This window comes from Varroa destructor, unplaced genomic scaffold, assembly GCF_002443255.2.
Source record: "Varroa destructor unplaced genomic scaffold, Vdes_3.0 BEIS01000001.1, whole genome shotgun sequence".
Taxonomy (NCBI): Eukaryota; Metazoa; Arthropoda; class Arachnida; order Mesostigmata; family Varroidae; genus Varroa; species Varroa destructor.
This window is the reverse complement of record NW_019211454.1, coordinates 76712067-76723609: the sequence shown is the minus strand read 5'-3', so window position 1 is coordinate 76723609 and position 11543 is coordinate 76712067. Positions and strand designations below refer to the sequence as shown.

Sequence of the window (11543 nt, the reverse complement as noted above, 5' to 3'; positions counted from 1 at the left end):
AGTGCTAAACAGAGAAATCTTATTTCCCTATTTATTGTGGCACACATTTAAAAATATATATATATATATATATATATATATATGCATATGTATACATAAGCTATGCATTAAATTAAGGTGTGCCTTGAAATAGGTTACTTCATTAGAATTTTCTGTCAAGTTAGTATTTGACGATATTCTTCGAGTGCTTGTGTTTTATTTTCTGCAAGAATAAAGCTTTCTTTTTTAGTCTCGCAATTGCACTGTCTAAAGAACGGCTCGAAATATTTAGAACGAAAGTTCACACAATAGCAAGCTGGCTAGCAATTTTAAATTCATCGTAAATGAACTATTTTATTAGCAAAAACTAGCTATCAGTCGTTCTTTCCATAAATAAATATTTATTTTCCATTGTTCGAAAAGCTTCACATTTGTTACCTAATAAATATCTAAATATATAATAATATAGTACTCATCTGTACAGGTGAGTGCAATCTTTTCTGTAATCTGTTTATTAAACACGTGAATACTAAAACGATTACGTCGAAAATACGATATATATACGAAATAACTGATATTATATTCTAATATTATTTATTTTATAGATATGGAGCAAATTAACTTTCTCGTACACTGCCATGGCTATAACCAGACGTAATTTCGTTACTAGAAACACGCTAACCGCCAGAAGCACTCACCGGAAATCCGGGCTTTCCTGGGGAACCAGCAGGTCCTGGTGCGCCAGGTTCTCCATTACGTCCTCGCCGACCCCGTTTACCGGGCAGTCCTGCTGGGCAGGCACAATCTTCGCGCACCATACGAGGATTCCGGCGCAAAACATTCCATACAGGATGCGTTTCAGATCCAATTGTAGGCTTAAATGAGAAGAACTAATATTATAAGGCTATATTTGTTGTATACGTTTGTTTACCTTATATTTCGTCTTTAACCTTTTCCAATGATAATGGCCTTAAACATGGTTTCGAACAGCAAGCAAGTAACGTATTGCTAATGAAACCACTATCTTTGGATCAAGCAAATTATTTCTATATAACATAGTAGTCACATTTGCGACCGTAATACACATATGTATACCTTATGAGAGACAAACAAATATCGAATAATATGATGTTGATGAGACAAGCAGTCGCCCGGCTGTTATTATGTAGGCTGTTCTTGTATATATTCTAATTCACTTAATTGCAGCCATAAACAAGAGAAATTGCTACAAACTCCTCTTGTTCCAAATTGCAGGTGGAACGCTGACAGCGCCGTTTGGTCTCAAAAAAAAGCTTGGAGCTATGCCATGACAGTTGCGGAACCTCCTCTTCTTCTATGTTTTAATGAAGTAAAGGTATTAGTCCTTTGTAATCGTGAAATAAAATAATTTTATGATGCAAATATTAATAAGCAATGCTTCATCCAGGCGGACGGTGGTTGGTAATGGTTTATTGTAAAATGCATTTTTAATTACACTTGTAATAAAATTATAATTAAGGTTGGCCGATCTGACCAACTCAAAGTGGTGTGTTTTTGTCTGAGTTGTGTACATCTGTGTCCCCGTGACATTGCACGGGTAAGGTTTTTGGCTAATGAATTTAGCGATACGCGGTGGTCTAAGCTCGAAACTCGACGCAGAGGAAGTTAGCCGTTTAAATTAATGCTTAACGCAAGAAACACTTGTACACTTGTGTACATTTGTACTTATGTACATCAACATTCTTTGTAAACACGTGGCAAAAAAGTGTTCTGCATTAGTGAACAACCCTGATATGTAGACTTGAATTTAAAAAAAGATACCATTTGGTCAGGAGAACAAATTGTACAAAAAAGCTTATCTTGGCCCTTACAATTTGGAGCCTTACATTATTTATTAAATAAGAAAGTTGTTTAATAATAATATATAGATAGACAGTAGACGAGAATTAGTCATAGGAGGTGTATGGGTTTGTTAGATCTTTACACCTCTGCTTGTATGCTTCAATAATACATAACTATATCCATTGGTTTGCCTGCAATATAAATTTCCAAAATGTGGTGGTACTGGTGTCCCCCCTTATGAATGTCAACTCAAATAATACACATCAGAGATAACTCACGTTAACAATTAAAATATATCTCTACACCTTCAGGAGAAATTGCAAAAGTCAAAAAAAAATACTCATTAGTCAATCTCCTATTGTCGTTGCAGTTGTTATAATGTGCATGCGTAAGAGAATGAAATTTAGATGAAAAATGATTATTCTGTTTATATGATGTGCGACATCTTGGCTGAGGCGCTGTTCAAGTCTTCATACATCAATACGTATTTTTAGTAGCACTGGTAGCAAATTGGTGAATTTGCTTGGGAAATTACACCACTTATAAAGCACATTTAATTGTATACGTCAAGAGGGTTGTCACCATCATGTTGCTAATCTTTTGATGTCACGAGCCCACCTCGATTAGAACTTTGGCACAGATATCTGGTTACGTTATTTCATCTGCTATTAATAGTCAATGGGAAAAGATGCGCTTTTTAATAGCGTCCATTTCTCCCGCAGTAACTATACTCTTCGATGGACAAATACTTATTTCAATAATGTGTGATAGTATTGCTGGGACACTGCTTTATTGTTGCTTCAATAATGCATAACTATACATTGGTTTGCCTGCAATATCTTACCGCTCGGCTTCGGAAAATTATACGACTATATTCATGGCTGATATCATAGTATTGTTTAATGATGTAACAAACGTTATATTTGTCTGGATGTCTTTGTATTTGCAAAGTAGCGTGACGAGGTGTTTACTATTATTTTTTTATCCAACGTTAAAATTGACATGATGTAGCTTATCAAGGGTTTTCAATTGATATTAATATCGATCTTTTCCCAGTAAAAACCTGTGTGTGAAAAAAATCTTTGGTCGGGAGAACCAATTCCGGCTAAAAAATTCTATCAAAGTGTGGTCCACTTCAGTCTACACGCGTCTAACAAATTCCAAACAAAAATGCCCAGAAATAAAAAAGAAAATTCCATGACCAAAAAGATGAATAGATAGAAGCTTTAATAAATATAAATAGTTTCTAGACTAGTAAAACGATAGATAGACCATTCATAATAACCAGAACGGTGACTATGGATGAGATGAAGGGGTATGTATTTCGTGCTTTTCGCCTAGTACTTTATGGACCTAGTACTTAGTTAGATGGCTGACTCCCAGCATACACAAAGTGTGTTTCGCTGATTTAAACTTAGACCACTACGTGCTTTAAGCTTAGCAATCAAACAAGGGGGCTATTCTCTCATAACGAAGACAACATTAGGTAATGGTGACGGGGTGATATGTTATGTACAATTGCATAATGGAATTGCCTAAAAAGCAAACTTCATTCTGTATATGGTTCTAATAACGAAGTTCGTGGTTAAGTGTTACAAAGTAATGTAAGTTATTTTAAAACAAATATAAAAATGTTGGAGGTTTGACCATTGTAGCTAGCCCTGCTTAAAAACAATACTATTGCTCGGAGCCGCGATCCGTGCTCTTTGAATCCGAGCATTTGAATCATCTTACATTTACTAGAAGCACATGTACCGTTAATTTTTACTAATTTGTACATGCACTTACCGTTTTTGGTACATACGAAGTCCGATGAACGGGTAATCAATTATTTACCTGATCATTATAGTAGCACAATCAAAGATCAAGAGGCTAAATATCAATAAAGCATCTGGTCAATTTTAGAGGAACAATTGACAATGTTTGTTACAGTCCACCCTTAAGTAACCTTACTAGGTGTCACTTTACGGATATAGAAGTTGAGAAGCAAGATCTGTGCTTCTTTAAAGGCCTAATAATATATATAGGCACAACATTATTGCGACCATAATGGCCCTTTTAAGTCAGCTCAAGACCCCATCTAATTCGAAACATTATTCTTTTTCACTAAACATATAACACGTAAATAGGCATTGTAAGGATTGGTCGACGGGCGATATGATACTGCGTCCAGAGAGTTGGCTAGCGCTAATGTCGATGTACATTTTAATATGACTACTGTAGTTGAATGATCATCGTAAGCCACACCACTGAGAAACTGTTTCACGACTGTGTTGTTTTCAGCGTAAACCGGTCGAGCTTGAGTTTCACACCCTTTCTCTGTGAGAACTACAGCCACCCACGTGGCACGCTGATTTCGAAAGAACAACAGTATAACAGACGAAATGTACTCACATTATGTACACCCGTTATATTGTCGACGAAATTTTATCAGTATGAGTATGAGACCATTTAATCTGTCGCAAACTAGCTTTGTTTCCCAACCTAATTATCAGTTTCGGTCAATTTCTTGATTTTTCTTTCTACTGCTACGCCCGTGATCGTTAGAAGAGTCCAATTACACATAATCTTGTAGAATTGGTCTACATCAGTAAGTCTAGACGGTATATCCGACATCTGAGGCCCAATCCACGTTTTGTCGAAAGGCAGGTGTTCGTGGACATTCCTTCTCACCTAGATGACATTCGGCGGGTACTGATTGGACGGCTTAACATAAAAATTGTACTCATAGGCCAATGCGTTCATTTTAATCTAATAATCGTGGCAACTAGCGGCGCAGAGTTTCTTTAGAGAGAAGAAAAGCAAATTCTTGGATCAGCAGATCCTATTTATATTGCGGCCAGCTACCGCACAATGAGTCGAGGAATGATGAAAAAGCAATCCGCTTGTCACCGTAAACAATATGGGCTGATGCGATCACAACCGCATCAATGGTGGAGTCTTTACTAAAAGAGAAATATGTTAATTTTCAAAGGAATGCTTTGTTGTATAGTATAGTCGTATTTGCTGCATGTCTGACACATTGTTTTTGGACCTCTGCACGTTTCACTTCCCACATATTCCTAGCCGAGAATCGTCTCGCATCGGTTTTTTTAATTGAAAACTGTTCGTTGCGGTTCATAATTTATTCCAGTATTGCAGCGTGAATATTACGCGTCGTTACAGAATAGACATTGTCGGAGATTATCCTAAACACAGCAGCTGACAATGTAGACAGTTGTTGTGTTTTCAACGTGCGTACGGCTGATCAATGTAGCAATATCATACCGATAGGCCGCTGCGTTGGATGCTGCTGTCGGTAATTCGAGGCACAAGCAATGTCTACTCCTCGGGGTTTATATACCCTTTCAGGTATTCTCATAAAAGTCATGGTATATTCATCAAGTGACAGTTTGAACTGTGAGCTGCTCTGAGAATGTACAGGAAAGATCAACTAATCGTGTTGCATTATCACCTAACTCGAACAAAATGCGCTGGAGTACTTCACAAGATGACCACATAATAAGTGATCATGAATAGAGTTATTGAAATATCGATGCTTTTCATAAACATAATGATATTTTGCACATGGGTTAACAATACTCGAAAATATTTATTTGTCGAATCCATTGTAGGAGCACTCATGATTCAAGCCATTTTTTTTTTCGTTTTTCCTCAACAAATCCGTAGTTGGCGTCAATCAACTCTAGCGCGGCAGTGCAATTAGTGTTACCAGTTTCGTGATTTTTATTAACTTACGAAGAGAATCATGTAGGTATTTGGTTAAAAGTACAAGGCAGTCAGTCTTAGTAACCTTTGATTCTTCACGAAATCCGGTTATCGAACCGAGGTGGCCATAACCGATGGATGTGTTAACTATAGAAAACATATCAAATAGCTGAACTGGTATAACAATATAACTTATTACTGCGTTTTGCTTTTGATTAAGGTAAACTATAAATGACTGACTGCTACGAGGTTGCGCCATGTAGCACATAAAGCATAAAGTGTGCATGACTTGTTGAGCAGTTGCACCATCATTTTATGAACAATCATATGATTCTATCGTTGTGCTCGATAGATTAATCTAAATAATAGTCCAAGTTAATCGTTTCTGGGTGATTTAGAATTTTTTCTACTGAAACCCTGAGAACCGTTTATAGCAATTCAATAATTCTTCGTAAACAATTATCTTAACTGATTTTCTTGGTTAATTAGTTTTCTTGGTGTAAGAAAAGCAGTGTTCTCCTTTTCTAATTGATGTCTGCAAGAAGGAGAATGCAAACTTTTGTCACTGGTTAATTATCACGTTCCGTAATTGTGATTAGTTGCCCTATAATATAATTAATCCGTAATAGCACTGTGCTACACTTACCTTTAAAAGTTACTCAAAAAAATATAAAGTCACGATAGTCCGATAGTGTAAAATGAAAGTCAGTGTTACACAATTCTGGGGAAAATATGGAAAATAGTTAAAAAGACAGATGATACAATATACGGAACCGTTTGATCATTTCTTTAGTCAGGTAAAGTTTGTAACACAAATCCTTAGCATCGCACATAATACTAAAAATTTTTAACCAAACTGGTATCAAGCTGGTCTACGATCAGCAATGCCGCTATGCTTTGTCCTGCTATCGGGAAGTTAGTAATCGGAATTGCTTTTTCTGTGTGGACATCGCGCAGGGCACAGTCCTGGTTATCATCTGTGGTCACAGTAACATGAGAAGTGTCGCTTCTGGAAGGAATACTGCGATTTAAGAGATTACGAACAATTTTAATATATGCTCATTGTATGTAGCTCTGCTTAAGAGACAACACTAGTGCTTGAAGTAGTCAACGGTTCCTTTTGCATCCAGTTCATCTTTCACTTACCAAACTTATTTACTTTGTTCAGGTAGAATCATAACCACTTGAAATAGATATATTTATAGCGATGTGGCACACTAAGCTTTATATGCTACGCTATACCATACGTATGATGGCTTCATGTCACTTCATGAGCTAATGTTATAAAACAACTCCTAAATTCATTAATCTTGAGTCCACGAAGTTACCTAAGATTAATAGTTGCGTTACACCATAACCATTTCATTCCTTGGTTAGTTACCATGCTAGACTACTCAGCGATTGAACTTGTATCAGCAAGAAGCATGATAGAGCCTACAAGATTGCTTACGCCTATTACAAACACAATACTCTACTGTGCTCTGCATAGGCAATACTGAAAGCCATGCGCTGTAAAACTCATCACTGTATATTTATTATAAGTAGACTTTTTTAGTGTTAAAGTTAACTAATAGGTTGAAATGGCGACGGAGGTTTTCGACGAACGGTAGCGTCGTCCCTGAGGTAGACAAGTCGGTTGTCTGGTGCAGTCCTAAGGCTTTTTTGAGAAACGAGGTCTTTGTTCGTTTCAAATGCTCGAAACTCTTCACTGTGAGATAGTTTCAGATTAAGCTCGCCCCGTATGCAGCAACTGGCACAACTTTGACGTTGAAATGTAGTAAAGCGAAAGGATCGGTGAAAAAGAGCCGAAGGCCGTAGGTAAAATCTAAAACTTAATAAGGGGCTATGCATTCAGTCTCGCGGGAAATAAGCTGTTTTTTTTTTTTAAATTAAACAAAATCAATACTCACTGTTATACCAGCGGCGAACTTTACAACGTATGCAGGTTAGCGCAAGTGAAACGAGAATTTATTAGTGCTAGAGTATCACTGACGCTAAAATACAGCATTCCGTTGGTCCATGTTTCGTCCCCAAAAGAACTGCTTTCCAAAGTTCAATTTGTTTCGATTTGGTTATGAAAATGGTTCAGCAATTTTCTATGAAAAGTTATGACTAAAAAAAGTATTATAATAGTTTAGCAGCAACGAAAAAGCCCACGTCAAAACAAATCACTTTAAACCGACCGCCTAGCTGTCCGATTTCTACTGAATTGTAGGTATAGCGAAAGAGGCCGAGAACGTGGAAGCCACTGGCCAGATCAGAAATAGGCCATCGTCGCTGTAACCATTACTACCAATAAATATGTCAGGTTGTTAAGTGACCTGACGATTATCGAACGAAGTCGCCAGATTTGGAACGTAAGATGTCGTGCCATACGTACAGAATAGGGACAAAAGTGTGAGGACGCTAGCATCGCTCGAGGACTATGTCGACGGCGCGCAGCTACAGGGGCTTTGGCTACCCCAAGGGATTGCACCAAAAAATGTAAACTGCCAGGACACGTGGTTTGCTGATGTTGTTTCACGGGGGACACGCGAGCGTAACGTGGACAAAACATAGTTGGTAGCTATGACTAAGTGTAACGGTTGCGGGAATAAATATTTGTTGTTGATCTCCGATAACTGTCTAGTTTTTCACAACTAATCGTAAAAAAGTAGGTTGTTAGTCCGAAATTGGTAATATGTCAGCTAGCTGCTACAGCTTTCATATTCCAACTGCGTCCGAATTAATAGTCCCTTATTTATTTTCTTAACCATTACAGTGTTTGTGTCATATCTTCGGCCGTCTTAATGCTACGAAGCTGTTGTGTTTCTTGGAGCTGTTTATAAATGACGAAGGAGGAAAAACAAGAAGCAAGAATTTTGGGAGTAAAAATTTGAAATCCAACCGCTGGTGTGAGGGAAGAAAAGCTGAGGACAGTGTATTATAAGATATGAGTATGCTAACTGAATTATGTGAATTATGTGTGTGTGCGTGTTAATAAATACGCATTCTTTTTTCTATTGCGCATACAGTCTAAATTATAAGCCTGCAATAAATACGGCGACCTAACTATTTATCATGTTTTTATACTTCGTGAAACAAGAAGCAAATCTGTCCAGATAACTACATACCCCAATGATAATCACAAGTGTAACTATCGACCGTATGAGAATAAAAGCGACCGAGTTTGTAGATCGTGTTCAATAGGCTTATAACAGCAACCTAGGTTTTCCAGTATATATTGCCTTTATCGTAATCAATGAACGCGTCATAAAGCATGCGAGCAAAAAAATAGAGCTCAGGAGAGTTCTACCTGGTGCGCTAAAGGAAAGGTATTAGCAATTAAAGTAATAGTTAAAGGAAGAATATTAGTAATAGGAAAGGGAAATTAGTAATTTAGTTAAGCACTACTAACAAAAAGCGGGGTCTATGGGTAAAATCATGGTTTTTAAAAACAAGCAAAGTTCGAAACTATTGTCAGTTTGATATTCTTATTTGCTGTAAAGGATTCTGAGCTGCTACGTTTATAATATAACCATTAAAGTACTACGGTAAAAGGCAGGATTACTAAAGACATTATCTCTAAAAAAGGGATGACTAATGAAAAGTATAAGGGAGCGTCTGAAATGGGTATCAGAGAATTGTAAAGAATGATAACAAGTAACGCAAGCTGACTAATGAAAAAGGTATTAGAGAATTACACTTCTCCACTATTGATCACGATAACCACGAAAATAATTGCGATTGAAGATTAGTTGCAGGCTTGTTTATTGACATTAGTTCAACGAATGTCATTAGAAACACGTAAAATGATCTCTTATCTACAACTGTGATTTCGATAACGCATAGAATAGACCATAGCTGTTAGTATGTAATAGTTCGCCCTGGATTCGTTGTTCTCTGGCCTCTACCGTTCTAGTAAGAAGCCCAACGTTTCCCTCGCTACTGATGCTAGTGGGAACAACACCCCATTTGTTGTATTCAACAAAATTTCTTCTCACCTTGAAATATTTCTATTCTCCCACCAGCGGCCAGCTTTTTATAACACTACCATGACGAAAATAAGTTATTTAGTAACTTTACACATACTTTTACATATAACAATTATGTACCTCTATACCCACAAGAAGCTTCCAACCGTATATCGAGGAACGCATAGTGTTGGCCGCGCGTACCTTTAGATTGTACCTATCAGCAGCCAACCCGACGAAGATTCTTATGTCGGTAAAATCCAGAGGTCGATAGAGTTGCATGTGTTATATTACGACTTCGTTTTGCCAAAATGAGTTTAGTAGTTTCTAAAAAAATAAAAATTTGCTTTATTCATTGCTTACTCCCGATGGGTATGTGTGTCCCGCTTACTGTGTGTGTTTACTATAAAAAAAAAAAAACTCGGTTTTATCAACATCCTTGCACCTACTAGAAAGCTCCTGCCATGAATCAATGGGCACGGGTGATGTTTATCAGTTAGTTTAGTTTGAGAAATATATTACACATGTTAGCAACATTTCCATTTTTTCAATACGAGATTATAAACCTAGTATTTAGGGAAGGACAGTGTGTCCTTTATTTTACGCAAAGTTCCAATACTACTATCTAATTTGTTTCTCAATTTTTTTCAATTTTCAACCGCAAATCCAATCTGTGCGTTATAAAGCGACCCTTCTGGTGGATAACTAGGTAGATTTAGAGGGCTTGTTAACGAGAAGCTACCGCAAAAGACATCAATTAAAACTTCCGAATTCAGAAGCTACCGCAAAAGACATCAACTAGAACTTCTGAATTCAGAAGCTATGGCAAAAGATATTCTTTTGGCGAACGGAGAAAATAAATAACGCAGCGTTCTAATTCCCCTCCCCCTTTACTTCTTCTATTAAGTTATGTACTGACATTTGTATACATCGCTTGACTGGTAATATTTTAGAGTAATGATAGACTATTTAAATGTAATAGACTGTGTTGGAAATCGTCAAGGATGTCACGTACGATCATTAGTTGCTCCAGCCGCTGTAGCCTGCGTTCCATATGTGAAGTTCTAATGAAGAGTAGACTGTTGAAGGCTGTTAGTAACACAAGACATGTGCCAACTAAAATGTACCTCCAACAGAGCGGAGACATAGAACTATACTCCCTTGTTTTCTCGTGTCCTGTTGTTTCTCGCTTATTACCACAGTACTTTGTATCATGCTTACGAGAAGCCAATCTGATACCACGAAAAGCATCACGCATCACAGGCCGGCCGGGACCTGTAGTCTTGGCTTCATAGAAATCCTGTCGTTTTGCAGACTCCGCCATCATAGTTGTCTTATGATTTCACTTGCAGCGTTTTATCTGAAATAAGAAAATCACGTAAATATTTTTAAGTTATTTATGTTTTTTTTTTTCGATAGAAGTCTTTCGGATTCTATTCTATGGAATAAGAACAACTCAGATCGGATGTAAGCAAAAAAAAAACGTTTTAAATAGAAGCCCTAGTGATTCTGCTCTATACAGAACAATTCGGATCAGATGTAAGCAAAAGGAAAAGCTTTTCGACAGAAGCCCCTCGGATTCTACTCAGTAGAGTGAGAACAACGCGGATCGTATATAGGTAAAAAAAACTTTTATGATAAAAGCCCTTATGATTCTATTCTATAGAGTGAGAACAGTTTGGATCAGATGTAGGCAAAAGAAAAATTTCCTGTAGAAACGTTTTGGATTCTATTTTAAAAAGTGAGAACAATTGGGATCGGATTAGGCAAAAAGGCGTTTCCGATGAAAGCCCTTTGGATTCTATTCTATTAGACAGACAACAACTCGGATCTGATATAGGCAAATAAACGTTTCCGACAGAAGCCCTTTGGATTCTATTCTATAGGACGAGAACAGCTCAGATCGGATGTGGGCAAAAAAACGTTTTCGATAGAAGCCCTTTGGATTCTATTCTATAGAGAGAACAACTCGGATCATGTGGGCAAAAAAAACGTTTCATAGAAGCCCTTGATTCTATTCTATAGAGAGAACACTCGATCGGATGTGGAAAAAAACGTTTTCAATAGAAGCCCTTCGATTCT

General features: G+C 37.2%; 2 protein-coding genes across 20 annotated transcripts in view; one reads left to right on the top strand and one right to left on the bottom strand.

Moving 5' to 3' along the window:
- Nucleotides 1-810, bottom strand: part of LOC111248264 (uncharacterized) — a 51617-nt gene extending 50807 nt beyond the window's left edge. For all 8 annotated transcript variants that reach the window (XR_015327493.1, XM_086988432.1, XM_086988476.1 and 5 more), the window contains exon 1: nt 678-810. Coding sequence is in view for 7 of the 8 variants with exons in the window: in XM_086988432.1 (XP_086844558.1) it covers nt 678-797 (120 nt within the window). In the remaining variant the exon portion in view is untranslated. The remainder of the gene's footprint in view (nt 1-677) is intronic.
- LOC111246511 (uncharacterized) overlaps nt 1-8564 on the top strand; it is a 31359-nt gene extending 22795 nt beyond the window's left edge. For 2 of the 12 annotated variants that reach the window (XM_086989124.1, XM_086989289.1), the window contains one exon: nt 650-789. Coding sequence is in view for 5 of the 12 variants with exons in the window: in XM_086988990.1 (XP_086845116.1) it covers nt 1234-1333; nt 8270-8437 (268 nt within the window). In the remaining 7 variants the exon portion in view is untranslated. Of the gene's footprint in view, nt 1-584; nt 790-1233; nt 1390-4933; nt 5152-7723; nt 7993-8269 lie in introns of those variants that run through there. The other 10 variants (XM_086989209.1, XM_086989160.1, XM_086989045.1 and 7 more) reach the window with 9 other exon arrangements.
- Nucleotides 8565-11543: the final 2979 nt, after the last annotated feature.